Source organism: Rhinoderma darwinii, chromosome 4 (genome assembly GCF_050947455.1).
Source record: "Rhinoderma darwinii isolate aRhiDar2 chromosome 4, aRhiDar2.hap1, whole genome shotgun sequence".
In the NCBI taxonomy this organism is placed as follows: Eukaryota; Metazoa; Chordata; class Amphibia; order Anura; family Rhinodermatidae; genus Rhinoderma; species Rhinoderma darwinii.
In genome coordinates this window covers 382,708,860-382,731,832 of record NC_134690.1, presented here as the reverse complement: position 1 = coordinate 382,731,832, position 22,973 = coordinate 382,708,860, and the positions used below count along the sequence as shown (strand labels likewise).

The window sequence follows — 22,973 nt, the reverse complement described above, 5'->3', positions numbered from 1 at the left end:
ATACATAGCGAAACGCGCGTTGGGGCTTTTGTGCAGGAGCACCTATCGCACCACAACCTTAACTAATCATGGGTAAGCCTTGTCTAATGTATCCTCTCACTGATAATCTGAGTAAGATAACTGGAATCCCCCTGTCTATGTGTTATATTTAATATCGGAATCTATGCAATATCTGCTACTTTCCATTGAGCTCATATAACCTTACCACTTTTCATAGGAGGGATCTTCTTAGTATACCGGAGAGGCTTTGTTTTTATGAAAATATAGCTAACCCAGCCTATACACCAATCATGCCGGTAGCTGCTCCCTGAACCTTTTTACTAGAGTCTTGTCCTTATATCATATTGTATTTTATACATATCTTTTTATTGAATTGTTTGTCTGTATATGTTAATAAAATTTATACGTTTGATATATATTTCTGGCTATAAGCTCTCTTCTTTCCGTGTTTTGAGGTCAAGAAGTAAGTAGGAATAATAGTATACAATGTCCGCAATCATATATACTGTCAACATGCAAAGGCAAAGACAATTAATATCAGATCGGTGGGGGTTGAACTCCCAAAACCCCCTCCAATCAGCTGACTGAAGAGACCACTGGACTTATTTACAAGACACAGCGCCGTACAATTGGTAGTGGCTATGCCTGGTATTGCAGCTCAGTCCCATTCACTTGAATGGGACTGAGCCACAGAGAACTGCAATACCAGGTACAGCTACTACCAATTGTACTGCGCAGTGTCTAGTAAACAGTGAAGGGGATGCTGCACTTGCTGGATCATCGCGGTAGTCAGATGAACGGCAGAAGTGCTGGGAGTCGGACCCAGACCGATCTCATAATAATGGCCTATCATAAAGGATAGGACATCAATGTTGTAGGCCCAGAAAACCTCTTTAACAAAAGGTGGCCAATACAAGGAATCAGGCTCAGTGCTTCACGCAACACAACCCCTGGGAGAACGACGTAGGAGGGAGCGTGAAGATTTCTGCTTTCTAAGGGTATGTACACACAAAGTTTTTGCAGGCAGAAGGCGACCTTGTCTGCACTTTCTTCACCTCATTTTTTGGCCGCAGCCATTGAGCATAAATCGCTTTCTCTACCTCCCACTGATTTTAAGCAGAGGTCAGAGACGGAAACGTGGTTAGAAAGAGCATGTCGCTGTTTCCCGCGAGCGTTTCTTCCGCTAGCGGAAAAAAAACGCATCTGCCTCCCATTGAAATTAATGGAAGCCAATTTCGGACTTTTTTTTGCGCAGCTTCCGACGTGGTTTCCGCGTCAAAACCAGGGCCAAAAACTCTGTGTGAACTAGCTCTTAAAGGGGTTATGTGGGGACCGAAAAGTATTAGCAGTGTACTTATTGTAGTATGTGAGTACACTCGCTAATATACATTCCGGCCCCCCGTTGCGCTGATTGTGAGATTTTCATAGCGATATAAAAATCTATGAAAATCTCATAATCAGCGCGATGGGGGACCAGAATATATATTAGCGAGTGTACTCACATACTGCAGTGACTACACGGATAATACTTTTCGGTCCATTTATTAAATCCCCCCCCCATATATTTTTTATTTACAGTAAGTTACAATAAATACCCACCTCATTCAACTGTGGAACTCCATGCCGTTCCAGCAACTTTTGGATACCTCTGGATTGTTTCACGCCAACTGTTAAGCCCTGTATCAGGGAAAAAAAAATTGAAGCGGAGGGAGAGAAAGAGGGGGGTGAGGAAGAATATGTTCTAAAAAAAAGTATATTCGTTTTAAAAACACAGACTAAATGAAATCTGTCTAACAGGAATTATCTCCGACATAATTCAAGTCTCCAACTTCCGGCATGACATTGAGAAGTGGTCTGGTTTTTCTTAAAAGCAGCAATTTAAAAAATCTAATAGATACATGTCAGACGGAGCAGGCATTATGTAGAAAAGGAAAAAAATAAAAATAAATGAAAATGGTACCATCTCCTTAAGCTGATGGAAGTATTGTCTCAGATGCTCTTCCATGGCCTGCGCCTCCGAGTCGCTCATTCTGTCAATCACGTAATGCAGAAAATAGCCAACAAACTCTGCGGCGAGGAAGACGACGAAAAAAAAAAAAAAGAGAAGAAGAAGAAGAAAGCATTCTGGTGAAATTACTGGGACTGTCATGTTATCAAGATTAATTTATAAGAAATCATTTTGGTGTGAGATGTCACCCTGATGAGAGGCTGCATCGGCAACAATGATCACTGAGGCATAGAGATGATGTGGTTTGGGAGCACGTCTCTAACTGGTGACTGAAAAGAATATTAATTATTTTCAGACCCAGTGACAGCTTCTCACTACTAAATCTTACTTCCATGCTTATTTTTTTTTTACCCTGTTCAGTAACTGTAAAGCAGGAGGGCGAACCGCAAAAATAACGATGTCACGTAAATATTACTGTCTCCTCCGCAGTGTGCCGAGTGTGTATAAGACAGCCGTTAAAGGAGCACGACCAGAGTAAGGTGAACAACCGCACCATATATTTTATTTTTAGCGCGTCCTATTTGCTGCACTTGCTCCATTTAATAGTACAACAGCTCTTGCTTTACAGCGCTGAACTTAGGGGTTAACTTAGGCTCCATTCAGACGAGCATCGGCAACCTCGGACGTGAAAAACTGCAGTTTTTCACGTCCGAGGTGCACCTGTGCGGGACGCGTTGTCACGGATCCTCCATAGACTAGAGTCTATGGAGGGATGCGTGACACGGAGTAAAATAGGACGTCATTTTTTCAGACCCTTTACACGCTCCGTTGAAACGGTCGTGTGAACGGCCCCATTGAAATTACATGGATCCGAGTGACGCCGTTGTTTTAATGGCCGTCACACGCTCTTCTGAATGAGCCCTAAGGCCCCATTTACTATGCGTTTTAGATTTACAGTCGTCACATAGGGAGAGACTATCTCCTGACGTGTGCCATACAGTTGCATACTCGGACCCAAAGGCCACCACTGGGAATAAAAACTATACCGCGTGGTTTGATTTTTTTTTTTTCAGCGGCTGCCCTATGCTACAACCGAGGTATACCAACCCGGCAGATACCAAAAAAGCCGCTCTTGGCATCCGCATGGCCCATAGGGGTTTACAGACTGGTTTGGTGTATGGGCCGGGAGTATTTCCAGGCGCATCCTCCGACTGTACACCAAACGAGTTGTGAACAAAGACTTCCGATTATTGGTGTTTAGGCAGTGGGGACTACCACTAATCTCGATGGATCAGGTCCAATGAGAAATGGCCGCACAGGTTTGTTCCTCTCCACTAGTCCCTGCGACTCCATAACACTAAACCATAGGCACGCTGTATCCCAATATAATGCCACATTACGGAGCTATTATAACCTAGAAGCAATACTTGTAGGGGAGAACACCTACGTAATGCAGCGTATGTTCATTTATATTTTGTTTTTACGGGTAAAAAAAAAACTGCATACAGGAGGTACACAGCAGGGCCTCTTACACCTCTATGGGTGCCATATTACCACCCCAAACACTGTAGTATGGAGATGTAATACATTCCATGTCTTTAAGGCCCCATGCTCATCCGTAATTCATTTCTATAGGCCACGGACACCCCTTCGTATATTTACAGAGGTGCATCCGGGCCGTAGAAATGATCCTCAAAATATATTAAGAGTCCTATTCTTGTCCTAAATTACGATATGGTCTCGCCCATAGAAGTCTATGAACGCTTCCGCATTTGCGGACAGCTACAGATGTGCATCCGTATTTGCGGACAGTAAAAATCCTTATGGTCGTGTGTATGAGGTCTAAAAGAAAACATTTCCAGTGAATCAATATCTTACAATATCTAGCAATATTTTGCAGATACATCATAAGTCAAATCTAATATTATTAGACACCTTCAACACAATAAATACCTCACTATAACATTTTTATTTGCCTAGCAATCAAAAAAAAAAAAAAGTATGGACCGCTTTATACAGAGCCGAACAGAACTAAAAAGTATCTTAAATAGTTCAAGCAGTTCAATAGGTCGGACTATTTTTTACGTGATGTGTTTTTGTATAGACTTTTTAATGTATATTAAAAGTCTACTGAAGTCTATAAATAAAAAAAAAAAAAAAACACAATTCTTATTGCATGCTGCAGTTTGAAAGAGAAAAAACAAAAAAAAACAATGACCACAAAAACGCCATGTTTTTAGAGATATGGCTATGTTTCCAGGACCAAAACATGGTGTGTGAATGCAGCAAAAAGCTGTTCTAATATACGGTAATAGAGGCCAGCAAGAGACAAAAAATAACTCCATTAAAGGTCAAATACATAAAGGTAAAAACTTAAAAAAAACAAAAAAAATAACAAAAACAAAAAAAAAAAACCTTCAGTATTGTAGATTTCTAGATACAAAAAAAATTGTTACATATAAAAAAAAAAAAAAAAAAATATATATATATATATTTTTTTTTTATTAATATATATTTTTTTTCTATCCATATGAATATTTTAAGGTCACTTGAGATTATTATTATTCATGGGGTTCATGAGACAATCATGACACTGAGCTTACACCATTTTTTTTTTTTTAGCATTTCTTAAAAGCAGCAATCAGTGTTTTTACGGTTGTAATCCCCGGTGCCCAGTCATTACAGACGAGAACAGATTTATGGATAAGTTACAATCATAGAAATTGAAACGCTACCAGTCGGTCTTGAGTCTTTGCTGTCGGAGCCATCCTTGTACAAGAGCCCTGTTATCTGTTAAGACAGAATAATCATCTATTGCAGCCAAGTGAAAAAAGGGGAGAAAAATACACATATACACACAGGACAACTGGTGACTGAAATTGAATTCTCCAAATAATAAAGCATCTCTCCGCTGACATATTATTCCATGCGGCATCATAGTAATTTACTCCAGAAAAAAAATAAAACCCGATACAGGGACAAAATGTCATACAAAGAACATTATTTTCAGGCAGAGTAAACCTTTAACCCTCTCATGTTACTGAGTGATGGGGACAGACAAAGATCTTCAGGATCGGAGAGATAAAAGGAAAGAGTTGACTACTGAACCCATATAATGCCCATGTGTTCTCCGGTATAGAACAAGAAAAATTTAAAAAATTGGGGGCAAATAATTGATTTTTTTTTTTTTTTTTAAACCAGTGGACCCACCATCTTCCTAAGAATAAGGACATCATCAAGGCCAAAACAAAGCAATGATCTACCCCATCCTCTGCATAACAAAGTACTCCATCTAGCAGGTAGTACAAGTTAGACCGGTTTTAGATGGTAGTAATGCCGCTGCATTGCAGAGCCCATATTACGGATAAAGACTGCACTCCCCATATGATGCTTCAAAGGGGTCATAGTAAGAGGGTGACCCATGATCTTTTCTGAGACTGCCAGAAAGACAGACCGGATTTACATGAGGCAGGGCAGCCACCACATCTTCTCACTTTCCCACTACCCGTCATCTTCCCCGCTCACGGGAATAGCACAATGGGCGGCTTTTAGTGGGCACAGATGCGTTGCGGTTTCTATTTTCTTCATGGCTGTAATGTAAGTGGTTAGTCTCTATGACCGATCCCTTATAAGCTAATGCTCTACCATTACATTTGTGTGCAAATCATCTCACAATCGCCATAAGTTGCAGCTAGGTACTTCTCTGGGATCAGGCACCGTCACATCCCAGAAAAAAAACATGGATATGAATTATTATGATGCCACTTTCCCATCGGAAACTTAAAAAAAAAAAAAAAGAAGGTTGTGCAATTCAGAACATGCATCTCGTTTTGCACAGTAACATAGAAAGAAGTGTGCCCTTAAGAGCAGATCAAAATGTGCCCCCTTCTATTAAGCCATGATTTGTCACCAAGGACAAAGGGGCCTTGTTTGTGTTCCAGCCCTCCACACCCTTTCCATGACCCTTGGGCGACTTTCCCTACTCGCCGTTTTTCTGAAGATGGGATTTTGCCTCTATGGTATATAGGATCATATGGCACTCTTGGCCATGCATCCCACAACGTGTTGTCTAGCACCCTTCTTAATTCGCAGACGTTTCCTTACATTGACAAGTTACACCCAACTGGGCAAATCTCATCTTACTGCAACCCAAACTTTTCTACTGACTTGTTCTCCTAGTGAATATGATGCCCAGACAATTTACTGTTAAAGAGGATCGGTCACTGCTCCTGACAGGTCTACTTTATTAAACACTTGTATTCCCTATGAAATAATAAATCTGGAGCATCTTTTTTAGAACGGTGTTGAGCCGTTCCTCGGTTATTCCTCCTAGAAATGTATGATTAAATTGACAACTGGGTGTTACCTTTTGGGGGCTTGTCCCTACAGTCTCACTCAGTCAGCACTGATTGGACATTGTCCGTCTGTAGGGACACAACCCAACTGGTGATACCAGTGGTTAATCGATTCATACATTTCTAGGAGGAATAACCGAGGAACGGCACTGCGTCTAGTTCTCAGAAAAGATGCTCTAGATTTTTTATTTTATGGGGAATACAATTGTTTACTAAAACTGACATGTCAGGAGAGGTGAAAGGCATTCCCTAAATAAAAAAAAGTTAAAAGTGTGAAGCAGCACAAAGCCCGGTTGTAAGATGATGTCACGCCATCCTACATCGGATAAACCCCTCCGACTCCATCAATCCTTACAATAGTTTGTAGGCGACACAACACATCTCCAATACGTTCCAAAGGTATTTATCGATCAAACATCCATAGCAAAAAGTGCAACATTTCGACCCATCAACACAGCAGGGTCTTTCTCAAGCATTAAAATATTTCCATACAAACCCCTTTATGTAATCCCAAGGAATACAATTGGAGATGTGTTAAGTAGTTCTGCCCTATTGATAGCAATCGGAATGGACCACAACCGACCCAACTCGGACTCCCTGCACCAATAACTGGGACCCTATGACTGCACTTCCTGGACAATACGCCTGTAAGTATCTTAATGTGAATCTGTTCAGTTTTAATCTCTCTTGTTACATATAAAAACTATTGTATAGGGCTGTTCATTTCCTCAATATCTCAGGTCGCCTACTGGGTTGTATAAGAGTAGAAAACATGGCTGCTTTCTACCAGAAAGAGTACAACTCCTGTCCAGTGGCCGCGTTTAGGTATTGCAGCTCAGTCCCATTCATTGGTTTGCCTCTAATGGACGGATACTTCTGCATGGCATCAGTCACAGGCATCTATTAGACAGATGCGTTAAACGGATGCCTAACAGTGGCATCTGTCACCATAGGCTTTAATGGTCTCTATTTAACAGATACGCAAGTCTCAGCTTGCATAGCTCCACACTAGTCAAAATAATGGACCCACCACCACAATTGGCAGCAAAAGAAAGATCAAAAACTTGAAAAATGTAAAACAAAAAATAAATAAAAAAACATTTAATATGCAAGATTAAAGAATCTCAATGAAGAACATATATGTATAGGGGGAAGAAAAAAAAAATATCAATGCACTTACCTTTGCCAAAATGTCTACATCTTTGGACCTGTAGGTGGCAGCAGAGGACAAGAAATGTAAATTAACCCATTATAACAGGCACACTCCTCCGCAGCGTGTTGGCTGCAGTAACTTTATTACACACTTACTCTGTCATTCGGTATTTTAAGTGCATATAAATATGTAACGTTTATTAACACAAAAGACACAAGTAAGTGCAGCCGTCAACTGTCATCGACACATACATTTTCCAATGTGTTGTCTGGACAGCGCCTAATTCAGAACACACTAGGGCATTCGCTTTTACACACATACATATACACATATACACACGCACATATAGCAGAGTTGACTGTCAATGCACAAGAGACAATTGGACACAATGAGTACATTTCCATAATGGGAAGTAAAACTGATCTTAATTCACGGAATAATTACAATGCATAAAGAAAACTGTTAAATTACAAATCCAGCTCTGCTTCATCTATCTGTTTATCCTTCTACTTCTTATATTTACTCCAGTTCACATGCAATCATATCACTGCACCTACAGTAAAAAAAAAAAAATCTCCAGAAGGACAAATCTGTCTAGTTGGGCTAGGTTAGGTTAACACCGTGTTATTCAGGTATACGTCATGTTAGTCGCTTTTCCAGCAACTAAAGCACAGCAGGACTATGAAAAGTAACATTTTCATTGTATATCATTGACATTCTTTCACGTGTATGCCGCAACTATGTAAATAATTTGTGTATAGAAACCGCGTACATGAAACGCTTTTGAACGGATGTAAACATAGCGGTATCTGTCCCCCAACAGACCAATATGTGATCCGTTTAAGGGATACATTGTGAGCCATTTCAGGGCTACTCTATTAGACAGATACCATTATAGTCTATGGGTAACGAATGCCACTATTTGGCTACGTTCACACAGGGCAGATAGGCTGCGTAAACGAACACCACGTATCCACCCTGGAGCCTGCATGGAAATCCGGCTGAAAAACCCCACCAAATTGTGCAGTGCAGTTCTTCGGGCGCTACAGAAAACAGCCGGTAAGAAAAATAAAAAAAAAGCTTATACTACACTGTAGTCATGGCGGCGCATCCCTCGTACGTCCTGCAGCCCGGCCTCCTGAGGTAACGTTTCTTCCCATGTGACCGCTGCAGCCTGTGATTGGCTACAGTAGTCACATGGGATGAAACGTCACCCCACGAGGCCGGGCTGGACGGGGAAGCACAGAAATCTGGGTAAGTAAAAGATTTAAATTATTTTTGCAGCGGAACCACAGCTTTTCCGCTGCAAAAACCGCCACATTTGCGATTTGTTTTAGGTTTTAAGTTAATTGAATTCAATGGGAAGAACCCGCAAAGGAAAACCAGGGATTAAAAAACACACCGCAGGTCAATTTAGGAACACTTTTTCGGCAGAAATTTCCGAATCGTATCCACTCTGCTGCTGCTCTAATACGCAATGAAATACACAGCGGAAAATCCACAGTATTTACACTACGTGTGAACATACCCTTAGGCGTCAGTCACCCATAGGCTATAACAACATCCCTTTGACTGATGTCACGAAAACGTGTTGAAAAGTTCATGATGTACCAGTTAAAATAGATTCGGTGACAGATACCACATGTTGCCATCCGTCACCTATAGTCTAATATGGTATCAGTTTGACCTATACGACGCTATTCCAGATTTCATTTCTTGCAGTATACGGACGTATGCCGGCCAGATGAAAGAGTATTTTGACCAACACCGTCTTTCCAATGGACCCATATGGAGTAGTTTAGCGTGTACGTTGAAGTAGTTGCTTATGGCAACCAATCAGGTCACTGTTTAATTATTATTTTTTTTTTAAATTCCTTTGAAAAATTAAAAGGGGTTTTCCGGTTTCAGCAAATTAATGTCATTTTTTTGTATAATTAAAAATGATACAATTTTCTAATATACTTTCTGTATTAATTCCTCATGGTTTTCAAGATCTCTGCTTGTTTTTATTCAGTAGGAACCATCATTGTTTACTTCCAGTGGATAAGATTCTGTCCTGGTCATGTGATGGACACACAGGTGCTGGGCTCGTTACAGTTACAGTATGTGTATCAGAGCTGTGTCTTCTAAATCTCTTATTCTGAAAAATGTATGAATAAGGGCCTGTTCACATCAGCGTCACCCTTCCGTTCATGGGTTCCGCTAGACCTTTCCGTCAAAAGGAACCCTTGAACGGAAAGGCAAATGGAAACCATAGCTTCCGTTTGCATGACCATTGATTGCAACGGTAATGCTTCCTTTGCAAATGGTTTCCGTTTGTCTCCGTTCCGTAAGATTTTCGTTTTTTTTTGGCGGAAACAGCGCAGTCTAACCCATGAAAGAAAGGGTGACGCGGATGTGAACACGCCCTAAATTGACATCTGGGTGTTACCAGTTGGGAGTGTGTCCCTACACTGAGTGACAATGTCCAATCAGTGCTGACAGAGTGGGACTGTAGAGACACGCCCCTTTGACAAGTAGAATGGAAACATTCAATTGTCAATTTATTCATCAATTTCTAGGAGGAATAACAGAGGAACGGCACAATGCAGAGTGCTAAGAAAAGATGTTGCAGGATTGTTATTTGATGGGAAATACAAGTATTTATTAAAACAGACATGTCAGGAGAGGTGACAGGTCGTCTTTTATCAGTTTAACAAGAATTTCTACTCAGATTTTCAAGTAGTAAGAGTTTGGCATATTTGCCATTCAGGATCCTATGAAAGCTGAGTGATCGCCCCTTTAATGGCAGATACAGATATATCATATAACCAAGAAAACGGCTAAAAAGAGACGACAGCTCACAGATTTATACTGACTGGTGATTTTTTTTGTATGCTTTTTAAGAGCGAACAGACAAAAAATAACCCAATGACAAACATGACGGAACAGACATCTTTGACAGAATAGCATCACATGACCATGGTACATTGAAATCACAGGCGTTCTCGAATGTAAAATCAAAAGGTATAAATGGCCGTGATTAAAAGTTGTGGTTTCAGCTCATTTCTACGACTTGTCCTAGTTATAGAAATGATAATTATTTTCCCCGATTATGAGCGCGGCGTGATGTGATGTGACGAAGGCAGCATGAGAATTTACTGTAGCGGTTACAAAACTGATGGCAATCTGTCAGCGAGCAGTGAAAACGTCTCACTGGCGCCCACCCACTTTATGAAAGATGTTGGCAGTCTGTCAGGGCTCCTAATCACACACATCCATTCAACATTATCAGGAGCCTACTCTGGGATTACCATATAAATGAGTGTGTGCAGAATACAGAACATAGCGGTCGTTATCTCGAATGAAGCACTAGTTAAGTCGAGAAATAATTAGAGATCAATTTGTTTGCTCTTACATATACAGCAGAGCCGAGTTGGTTATGCTGTAGCAGAGCGGTGTTTGTTATATGGCACGATTCGTCGACATGTTATCGGTGTGTTGTAAATCAAATCACATTGTGCAACGATTCAGTCACAGCGTTCAATTAAATATTCGGCTCTGCTATATCTGTATGTAGTGGAGCACAGAATGGCAGGATGTTATGGCTGCTAGGGCCAATACAAACCATGAAAGCTTTACCGAAGGAAGAGATACTTTTACATTATAATGTCAAACAACAAGTTGCGGCATAAACCTGGACAAGTCCGTGAATAGAAAATAGGACTTCAAGGTTAATTGCAGTAACAGCCGGACTGGTTGAGAAAATAAATTTTCAAGGACCCTATTAAGAAATGTACACATAATAGAGGAGGAGGGTGGATAATCCTCCATTCAGGACCCCTATCTATTTGTGTAAGTGGAGAGGAGTTACAAAGTGTCTCTGTAGGACCCAGCATGTCCATATATAACTGTGCAACGCTTCATATCCCCTGTGGTGTAAATCTGACAGGCAATCTATTAGGTCATGCCTCCGGCATGGCCCAACAGGCATTTGCTGAAGGCAGACCTGGGGGTCTTTGTTAGGCCCCCGGCTGCCATGGAACCCCAACGGCGACCCACGATTTCTTTGCGGGGGGCGCCGATGGGGTGAGAGAGGGAGCTCCCTCCCTCTGTCAAACACATTAGATGACGCTGTCACTATTGACAGCGGCATTTAATGGGTTAAACTACCAGAATCGGAGCGCGCTTAGATTCCGGCAGTTGCAGCAGGAGCCAGGCTGTGTATAACAGCCGTGCTCCTGCCGCTGATCGCGTGAGTACAGTGGCAGTACCCGCGCCATCACAGGACGGATATATCCGTCCTCCTGCGCGAACTAGCAGCTGCAGAGGACACATATATCCGTCCTTCGGCGTTAAGAGGTTAAAAAATAAATTCATTTTTTTTAAAAAACACAAGAACTGCTAGAGGATTTTTTTTCTGTTTTCCAAAACTGTCCATTTTAGTACATAGGATTTTCACTTACCTTAAAAAAGCAGCACCCAGAGCAACAACTAAACGTCTATCCTTTGGAACGGATGTACTTGAGGATAATACTGAAATAAGAAATTCCAACAGGTTACATATAGGTTAATTAAAAAAATAAAAAAAAACACATCTTCAATTACCCTATTCAGTCATTCTAAGTTAAAGGAAACGGGGGTTCCCTAAGGACATTCATCATTTAGCCAGATTAGAGGATGGCTACAAGGAGTGTTCCTTTCTCTGGAGGACCAATCATGTCCGAGCATTACACAAACAGCCCATTGGTTCCAATGGAAACCATGTAACGCTTCATTTCTGCAATGGTGGCGCTGCTAGAAAATTGAACACTTGCTTCCGCAATCCCCCACAAATTACAGTTCACCGTTAGGGGTCCCAGAAATGGGACTCTTTTTTTTTTTTTTTTTTAAACGGATTGTAAAAAGCAGTTAACTCCATGTGCCGTTTATGGACGCAGTCTGTTTTGGCCTAGTGGACACAGATGATTTTTTTCAAATCGGAGCATTTTATGTGGTAATAACTTTGGAATGCTTTAACCTATCCAAGCAATTATGAGAGGCTAGTTCTCATAGGCTTCCATAAATGGCAGACCCGGAAGCTGTTGTCTGGCAACCCCCACGACAATTGCATGGGTGCTACCGATGTCCTACAAACCCCCTAAATGCGGTGTTCGTTGCCGAAATCAGCGGCGATGAGCCGTTGATCGGCAACACTGGAGTGTCAGCTGTCGGGGACAGCTGACCTCCCGGTTTCGGATGCACACAGTCGCCGACAGTGCGCATCTGGAATGACACAGTGACTCCTGTCACTCAGATAGGCTCCCGTCCATGGCAGACACGGAGGCCATTGTTTGGCCTCTGGTTGCCATGCCAACCATCGGCAAACCTCACGATTTCAAAGCGGGGTCTGCCGATGTGCTGGAAAGCCCTAAAAATGCGGCGATCGCGCATTTAAGGGGTTGATTGCCGAAATCAGTGGCAAAGGACCGCTGGCCGGCAAGCGTGGAGTGTCAGCTATCGGAAACAGCTGACCTCCCGGTTCCCGGTCCACACTGTCGAAACGACTCAGTAACTTTACGCCCTCATGCGGAAAGTTACCTCCCGCAACGACGTATAGTTACTAAGTGGTGCGGCTAGGGGTTAAAGCATTTGGACCGCTGCAGTCTTTTATTGGATCCGTCTTTCGGACTATATGAACATAATTTTTAAAACATTGTGTTTACACAATGCGATAGAAAAGGAGAGGTGTATATGAATCTCTCCATCAAGGATACATACATACAAGTTACTGCATAGTAAAAATAAATAAAAAATAAAATACATCTACAGTTCCTTTTGTATTAAAAAACACACATTTTAGGACAGCCACAATAGAAAACACGTGTAAACACAAACATTTTTCTGCGCTGTAGCGATCTGCGGCACATAACCACTGAATATAAATATACCCAAACAGTAACACGATAAAGAATAGCCAACTTGCCATTAACATGTGGATATAGTGTTTTTGGACTTTGCAAAGGCATTTGACTCTGTCCCCCATAGACGTCTAATGGGTAAATTAAGGACTATAGGTTTAGAAAGTATAAGTTTGTAGTTGGATTGAGAATTGGCTCAAGGACCGTATCCAGAGAGTTGTGGTCAATGATTCCTTCTCTGAATGGTCCCCGGTTATAAGTGGTGTACCCCAGGGTTCAGTGCTGGGACCACTATTATTCACCTTATTTATTAATGATATAGAGGATGGGATTAATAGCACTATTTCTATTTTTGCAGATGACACCAAGCTATGTAATATAGTTCAGTCTATGGAAGATGTTCATGAATTGCAGGCAGATTTAAACAAACTAAGTGTTTGGGCGTCCACTTGGTAAATGAGGTTTAATGTAGATAAATGTAAAGTTATGCATCTGGGTACCAACAACCTGCATGCATCATATGTCCTAGGGGGAGCTACACTGGGGGAGTCACTTGTGGAGAAGGATCTGGGTGTACTTGTAAATCATAAACTCAATAACAGCATGCAATGTCAATCAGCTGCTTCAAAGGCCAGCAGGATATTGTCGTGTATTAAAAGAGGCATGGACTCGCGGGACAGGGATGTACTATTACCACTTTACAAAGCAATAGTGAGGCCTCATCTAGAATATGCAGTTCAGTTCTGGGCTCCAGTTCATAGAAAGGATGCCCTGGAGCTGGAAAAAATACAAAGAAGAGCAACGAAGCTAATAAGGGGCATGGAGAATCTAAGTTATGAGGAAAGATTAAAAGAACTAAACCTATTTAGCCTTGAAAAAATACGACTAAGGGGGGGACATGATTAACTTATATAAATATATGGATGGCACATACAAAAAATATGGTGAAATCCTGTTCCATGTAAAACCCCCTCAAAAAACAAGGGGGCACTCCCTCCGTCTGGAGAAAAAAAGGTTCAACCTGCTGAGGCGACAAGCCTTCTTTACTGTGAGAACTGTGAATCTATGGAATAGTCACCGCAGGAGCAGTCACAGCAGGGACAAGAGATGCTGCAAAAAAGGCTTAGATAATTTCCTAGAACAAAAAAGTATTAGCTCCTATGTGTAGAAATTTTTCCTTCCCTTTTCCCGTCCCTTGGTTGAACTTGATGGACATGTGTCTTTTTTCAGCCGTACTAACTATGTAACATAGATACTTACAGAAGGAGTAAACACTTGTCAGATTCCCATATATAAGTCCACGTCTGACTGCGGATATACACACATTTTGTAGGTCTTCCAGACATTCTTTATCCTAGAAGATAGAAATATCAATTTACAGTATAGATTATGTAAACCTTTGAAATTTATGTAAATATATATATATATACACACACACACACACACACACACACACACACACACGTATATACATACACATACCACACAAAAGTTTAAACAGAACATTCCAACAAAATTAAACCAAATGCAGAGTGCTGTCGCCATTTTCTTGCTGTATATTTACAGTCACAGGTGTTCTTGCAGCTTTATACACATTTTGTTGGAATGTGATGTCCAAACTTTTGTGTTGTTTATGTGATTCATATATGTGGGGTTAGTGACTGCCTCCATTTCTTGCACTCCTCCCGTTCTGCCATGGGTGATTTTAATTAGCTTAATGCTGGTTCCTACCATCCCCAGGTATATATGTAGGCTTAGTCCCAGTTCTCACTAGTGTAACATGGCCCCAAATCCCGGCCTGACCGTAGGCCTGATGACCTATAATGTTGTTAGTTCGGGTCATCAGACCTGCGGTCAGACTGGAATTCACATCCGTATACGCTTGTGTGAAACTAGCCTTAGGCATATTTTAGCAATCGTAGGTGTTCATGTGTGAAAACTGCAACGGTTTACAATTAACGATACATGTAGAATTGCGAATTGGAAACCAACCACCTACCATCTAAAAGCTGAAGAACCGCCATATTTTTACATTCAGATTGTAGTTCTTTTCAATGACAGATGTTTCAAAATGAGAGTTCCTTTAATATATTATCAAGGTTTTTTGGAAGTCACAAGAACGTGATTCTCAGAGGTCATCGCTCAAGTGGTCACAAATATGAGCATAAAAAAAAAAGACAATACCTGCAAAATAGCTTGACCAGAGTTTGCCTCGGAAAAAATCCAAGATCTACAAGTCGACAAGGTGTCCAGCTCCACATCAACCCCCATGGTATTCATAGTTCTGATTAACTGAACCAGGCCTTGAAGAGGAAATGAAAAGGTAGTAAGACTATTTTGAATGGACTAATAATACAATTGGTAACCTTATATGCAGTAACATAGCAATTTGCACTTTACAAAATGTGTCAAATTAGTAAAATTCCTAAAAAAAAAATTTAAAAAAAATCCAGAGCATTCTTATACTGGTCCAAAACTGGGACTTTCCATTCCATTTTAAGAGGCTCTGTCACCAGTTTATAACTGCCCTATTTTATACCTAATCTGATAGGCGCTTCAATGTAGAGAAGTAAGGTGTTATTTATTTTTTTAAATGTTTATTTTTGACAAAGTTATGAGCATTTTAAGTGTTATGCAAATTTGTTCTTAATGTCCAAGTGGGCGTTTTTTTACTTTTCACCAAGTGGGCGTAGTAGAGAGAAGTGTATGAGCTGACCAATCGGCGTCATACACTTATCTTAATTCATGTCCATCTGTGCTGTCACTTACTCCCACTTTAACTTTACCGGAGTGTCGGGAGAATGAAAACACATCGCCTCCAAGCAAGAAGAGAAGTGTATGATGCAGATTGGTCAGCGTCATACACTTCTCTTTACTATGCCCACTTGGTGACCAGTAATAAAACGCCTACTTGGGCATTAGGAACAAATTTACATAACACTTAAAATGGTCATAACTTTGTAAAAAAAAAATATTTAAAAAAACCCAAAGTTATGGCCATTTTAAGTGTTATGTAAATTTGTTCCTAATGCCCAAGTAGGCGTTTTATTACTGGTCACCAAGTGGGCATAGTAAAGAGAAGTGTATGACGCTGACCAATCTGCATCATACACTTCTCTTCTTGCTTGGAGGCGATGTGTTTTCATTCTCCCGACACTCCGGTAAAGTTAAAGTGGGAGTAAGTGACAGCACAGATGGACATGAATTAAGATAAGTGTATGACGCCGATTGGTCAGCTCATACACTTCTCTCTACTACGCCCACTTGGTGAAAAGTAAAAAAACGCCCACTTAGACATTAAGAACAAATTTGCATAACACTTAAAATGCTCATAACTTTGTCAAAAATAAAACATTTAAAAAAATAAATAACACATTACTTCTCTACATTGAAGCGCCTATCAGATTAGGTAGAAGATAGGGCAGTTATAAACTGGTGACAGAGCCTTTTAAGCATTACCATTCCAGATTGTAGACATGGGTTTGATAGCAATTTATAGTAATACAGTATAGGGGTAAAGTCGGAGCTTACTGTCAAATAAAACTCTGCCTTGTTATAAAGCGGGTGACCAAGAACAAAGGAATACACTAAAACTTTAATCAAAGAGAACACACTTTTAAAAGGAACTCTAAAATACAGAAAATACATAAGAAAACTTGAAAGATTCCAGCAATTCCTAGTCTCCTATCCCTTCATCCTATATTTGCAATCAAAATTATGAGAATTATAAAAATAATTTTCTGTGACCGAGGAAATCAGCAATTTCCCCCTCCTCAAAATCCTAAGTCTGGGTGTAAGACAACTGTCTGCAGTAGGAGACCAGGAACACTAAGCCCCAGCTCTTAGCTGAGAGGGTGTGGTTTAGCTATCTGCAAGACAAAAATGGTGGGATCACGAAGAAATTAACCCTGGTGTTCCCTGCAGGATTTCTACAAGACTGTTTCAGGAACATGCAGGAAATCCTGCAAACACTGTGGCCAAGTTTTCACATGTTTCTTTTATTTATTGATAGGCTTAGCTTTTCTGTGTATGATATGTGTCAGAGGGTACATGTCAACAATTTTACAACATGCTGGGTTTTTTTTTTTTGCAATCATGGTGTCTTACCATTTTGGACTAATATATATATATATATATATATATATATATATATATATATATATATATACAGTACATTACAGCTTCATTATTGGATGCATATTACAAAAACAGAAAAAACAAAAAACACACTTTACTCTGCAATCTTAAAAGAGCTTCACCGGGCATTTTATATTGATGGCCTTTCCGTAAGATAGGTCATCAATATCAGATCGTGCGGGCGTCAGACTCCCGGGAGCCCTGCCGATAAGCTGACTAAAGGGGCCGCGGCGACTATTGCCGATGCTCCTTTAATGTTCACCAGGCACAGCGCTGTACACATCCGTAGTGGCGGAGTCTGGGATTGCAGCGCAGTCCTGGACTGGAACTACAATCCCAGTGATCTTAGTTTGATGACAAATCCTAAGGACAGGCCATAAATATTAAATGCCTGGAAAACCCCTTTAAACTTCTATGGATGTACAGTGCTTGAAAGATTTGTATGCTCTGAACATTCCCCCTATGTTAGACAGGTTTACCGACAAACTCAACACAAAGTGCCCTGCTGAAGAGACCCACAGTGATCAGCTATAATCTGAAGGGTAACCGGACACCAAGTGTTCAATTGTTCTGCAGCGCCATCACAGGTAAAATTAGGAATTACATAGTGCTGGTGTAATGTACAGTCTCTTTGTAGCTGCTCTCCGCTCAAATGAAAAATAATTTTTCAAGCTATAAAGTCACTCAAAAGGTTTTGGAAAAGTATTCTAGAACAAAACAGACCATCTACAGAAAACAGAGCTGTAAATAGACAGAAGACATCAGGCAGCTGAAGCATTAACTCTGCAGAGCTGGAGGGATGGCCTGCGCGATCTATAATATTTACACGATTTTGCTTTCATTCCATTACGCACAGTTATCTTCCTTATGTCAAAAGTTCTACAGGTATTGACATCTCGCTAGTACAAAAGGCCTTTGCTGAAAGCTGCGGGGGTTGTGCTCCGTCACAGCATATGCTAACAAGCCCTCCACTACTCGCCTTGCAGATTTCTTACTTTCTTTAAATGCAAAGTTTGAAAAGTCCCCCTGCTCTGCCCTGGAGTGCCACCTATGGAAAAGTGACACTTCCATGAATATTTTATGCAGTGCACTATGGTGCAAGTAATATGATGTGAATTCCCTTTGAGCACTTAAAAATACATGCAGGCAAGTCACACTAAATTAAAGTCGCATCAGCTGCTCAATTTTGCCTTAAACAAAACGCCTTATTTAAGTCGGAGACGTGAAAAAAAGAAGAAAGCATTAATTATGGGCACTTTGACTGCAAGTATTGTGTGTGCCCAGAGCAAGCAGCCACTTAGTTTTGGCCAAGGTGTCGAATTTGTTTTCCAAGAGTTTCTCGTCAGCAAGAATACAGTGGCTAGAATCTAAGACTGAATGTACTGGGAACGGGTAATATTGAAATCTTACACGGACAATGTAGAATTACACCAAAACATAATAATATAGAAGAATGGTGATAGAGAGATGGACATAGATTATAATAAATATATATCCACAAAAAAAACAAAAAACAACTACTGGGAGACATGTAAAACGTCTATAAAAAGAAATTTTAAAAAAAATTGGTTTGAATAGCAATGAAACATTTCATTTATCCAAGTAGAGTTTAAATCGGAGCTCTGGTTGGTATGGAGTAACATAAAAACCCTTTCTAGCCCAAAGGCCATTCTCTGAGACATTGGTGGTGTCTGGTACTCCCGCTTGTACCATTCACTTGAATGAGACTGAAAAGTAATGAGCTGTAGTACCAGGCACAGCCATTTGATGGACGAGGCGCTGGTCTTTTGTAAACAATGAAAGGGAGGTCAGACCCCACAGATCAAATATTCATGGCCTATTCTAAGGATGTCCCAGAGAACCAACCCCCTTTAAAAGCGAAGTGACCCTTTTATGTGGAGTTTTATTAAGCCATTAATCAATTTCTAGAGAATTCAACAAAAATATAAGGTTATGAAAAATCTGTAGCATGCGGCACTCCGTATAGATGCACAAACTGCACTTGTTAAGAATCGTATGGTAACGTGTTTTTGACCGCATGTTTACATATCGTATGTGCGTTTCACATGTATTTCCTGCCTCAAAACCAATCCTCCTTGTCAGTAGTTAAGTGGAGGAAGATTCACATAGATCCATATACAAGTATGCCATTTTTCAGTCTCCATTTCCCATGGGGGAAATCAGGCACCCATACAAAGTCCAATAAACTACGGAATAAGGCAGATTTAAGATTCAAAACGCGTCAGAATCGTTGAGTATATGCTGTGCCCAACATTATCTGCTTTAGACACACTAGACAATGGGCGTGGCTTATCAGGAAAGGTGTGTTCTGGTGAAAAGGTGCGTGGCTTAAAGTGTGACAGTGTGCATTAAAAGTGCATCCAAATTTGACAAGCCAACCAATAGGTTATATAAGGAAGAGAAAGTGTCTAACAAGTCCAGCCAGATGCGCCAAATTTATCAGACAGCATGTGCCACTGTGATAAATTCAACGTATTTTAGGTCTGCCTTGTCTAAGTTTACTCTCTCTAAAGCTTAGATAGTATTAGTAAATCAGACCAGTTTTTGTTTTTTTTTATCATTTCTGTACAGTGGCATAAAGCGTACAAAATACCTTTGTACTTCTGATTTCTACCCAATGAGCAGGAGAAGCGAATTACCACGCATTATCTTTTTGCTTTTTCAACTTACTAAACAGCAATGCCTGGAAATCGTAAAGGCTATAAATTAGGATGAGAGGCTGGTCTGTCTGTCTGTCTGTCTGTCTGTCTGTCTGTCTAATAGAACCCTGAAGGATCAAAGTTTGGTCAAGTTTCACACCCTACAGGAGGTAGTGCAGGAGGCCGCAGGGAATTCATAAGATAGAGGAAAGCTTATAGGGAAAAACACAACCCGTTCTACAGAATCAGAATTATGCACCAATTTTGTTCCCTCTGTTTTAAATCAGAGGCAAACGAAGGTACAGTAAGGCACCATGTAACTATCTGGGCACCCTAACTCTGTAGAAGATTTAGCCATAATACAGATGAGTACATGAGGCCCTCTTTTGAGAGTCCTGAGGTAGGAAGGTGGTGAGGACTTTTCTGGGTGACCAAGTGACAGAAATAACCAACCCATTAGAAATGCCAGACAGTTACTTCCTGTCACAGGAAACCGTGCTCCAGATTTCTCCAGCCTTCAAAAAGCTCAGCTTAGAAGACAAAGACTGAACGCAGTTACTACACACAAGGACTCAGAAGCACAGTCTAGTTTATACTTTTGGCTGTAGATGAATGATTAAGCAATTAATGTTTGCTGTGTTTGGTCTTATTTTTTTTTGCAGTAATCTAACAGATCTTTTTGTTGTTAAAGTGATAATGGTTTATTGCGCAGATCTGCCATTTAGACTGATGGTGACTGTAATAAACAAAACCATAATAAAATACCGCAATCTGTGTTTACAAGCAGGTTGTACCGTCCACTAGTATCTGCGTCATTACATATTAGGTATTGGGTTTTAGCCCCTATGCACAGAAACATTTTTTTTGCCTAATTTGGACTACAACATGCACTTCTAAGAAGACTAGTTCACGATAAACTAAAATGGATTATACTTTTTGCGACCAAATGACAAAAGCCAAATCATAATCATACAAAACAGAATGAATCTAGACCTTGTCAAATCAAAGCTGTGCTGGATTAGGATTAATAAAAAGAGAATCAGAATATTCAATGCAGTTTACAAAACCATAACTTAATGTCCTTCAAACCCCAAGTTAAAAGGCAGCCTAAGGTCAGCGTAATGAACGTAATACACCGGTATTACAGCTGCAAATAAGACCCGCGATCAGGCCTGAACTACAATGCCTTGAGAAGTATTCACCCCCTTGGTGTTTTTCCTATTTTGTTGAATTACAAACTGGAATGAAATATATATTTTTTTTTTTGGGGGGGGGGGGGCGGGGGGGTTTGCACCTTTTGATTTACACAACATGCCTAACCATTTAAAGGTTCAAGATATATTTCTTTTTTTTTCTTTTACGGTGACACAGACAATAATTAAGAATAAAATCACTTTTTTTTTTCTGATCATTTCTGTACAGTGGCATAAAGCGTACAAAATACCTTTGTACTTCTGATTTCTACCCAATGAGCAGGAGAAGCGAATTACCACGCATTATCTTTTTGCTTTTTCAACTTACTAAACAGCAATGCCTGGAAATCGTAAAGGCTATAAATTAGGATGAGAGGCTGGTCTGTCTGTCTGTCTAATAGAACCCTGAAGGATCAAAGTTTGGTCAAGTTTCACACCCTACAGGAGGTAGTGCAGGAGGTCGCAGGGAATTCATAAGATAGAGGAAAGCTTTTAGGGAAAAACACATCCCGTTATACAGAATCAGAATTATGCACCAATTTTGTTCCCTCTGTTTTAAATCAGAGGCAAACGAAGGTACAGTAAGGCACCATGTAACTATCTGGGTACCCTATTTTAACTCTGTATAAGGTTTAGCCATAATACAGATGAGTACATGAGGCCCTCTTTTGAGTCTTGATGTAGGGAGGTGGTGAGGACTTTTCTGGGTGACCAAGTGACAGAAATAACCAACCCATTAGAAATTTAAGTCTACACTAAGTTAAGTTTTCACTCCCTGAAAGTCAATACTTCGTGGAGCCTTTTGCAGCAATTACTGATGTGAGTCTCTTGGGGTATTTCTCTATTCGACACATCTAGACACTGGGATTTTCCCATTCTCCCAGGCAAAACTGCTCCAACTACTTCTTCGTTATATGGTTGCGTTGGTGTTCAGCGTCATGTCTCAGTTGGATGGAGTTCTGGGCGTTGACTCGGACATTCCAGGACATTTAAAACCCTCCAGTCTATATTTAGCAGTATATTTAGGGTCATTGTCCTGCTGGAAGATGAACCTCTGTCCTAGTGTCAAATCTCTGACAGACAAACAGGTTTCCCTCAAGAATTGCCAGGTATTTATTGCCATCCATACCAGTTTTTCAGTCCCTGCCCACACAGCATGATGCTGCCACCGCCATGCTTCACTGTGGGAATGATGTTCTTGGGGGTTGTAAGTGTTGAGTTGGCGCCACACAGTTTCCCATAATGGCCAAAACTTCAAATTTTAGTCTCATCTGACCTGTGGACCTCCTGCCATGTGTTAGGAGAGTTTGTCACATGCTGTTTGGCGAACCCAAAACATGTTTTCTTATGGGTTTTTTTGCCCACGCTTTCATAAAGCCCCGTAGAGCGTACGACTAAGGCCTTATACACACGGCTGTGCACGTAATTACGGCCCACGACTGCGGGCCCGGCCGCGGGCCGCGGGCCGCATTTTCGGGCCGGGAGCACAGCCCGTAAAAGACGAAAAGTAGGACATGCTCCATAATTCCCGGCACGGTTCTACAGCACGGACACCTATCCGTAGCGATACGGAAAGGTGTCCGCGGCCAATAGAAGCGGATGGGTCCACAATTATGGGGATTTTGTTATGGTCGTGTGCATGAGGCCT

General features: G+C 40.8%; 1 protein-coding gene across 1 annotated transcript in view; it reads right to left on the bottom strand.

Annotated features, from left to right (window-relative positions):
* Positions 1-22,973, bottom strand: part of LRPPRC (leucine rich pentatricopeptide repeat containing) — a 135,681-nt gene that overhangs the window by 84,290 nt on the left and 28,418 nt on the right. The window contains exons 12-18 of the mRNA XM_075863229.1: positions 15,520-15,638; positions 14,596-14,689; positions 11,902-11,971; positions 7,484-7,511; positions 4,684-4,738; positions 1,961-2,067; positions 1,600-1,677 (exon numbers count right to left, since the gene is read on the bottom strand). Of these exons, the coding sequence (XP_075719344.1) occupies positions 1,600-1,677; positions 1,961-2,067; positions 4,684-4,738; positions 7,484-7,511; positions 11,902-11,971; positions 14,596-14,689; positions 15,520-15,638 (551 nt within the window). The remainder of the gene's footprint in view (positions 1-1,599; positions 1,678-1,960; positions 2,068-4,683; positions 4,739-7,483; positions 7,512-11,901; positions 11,972-14,595; positions 14,690-15,519; positions 15,639-22,973) is intronic.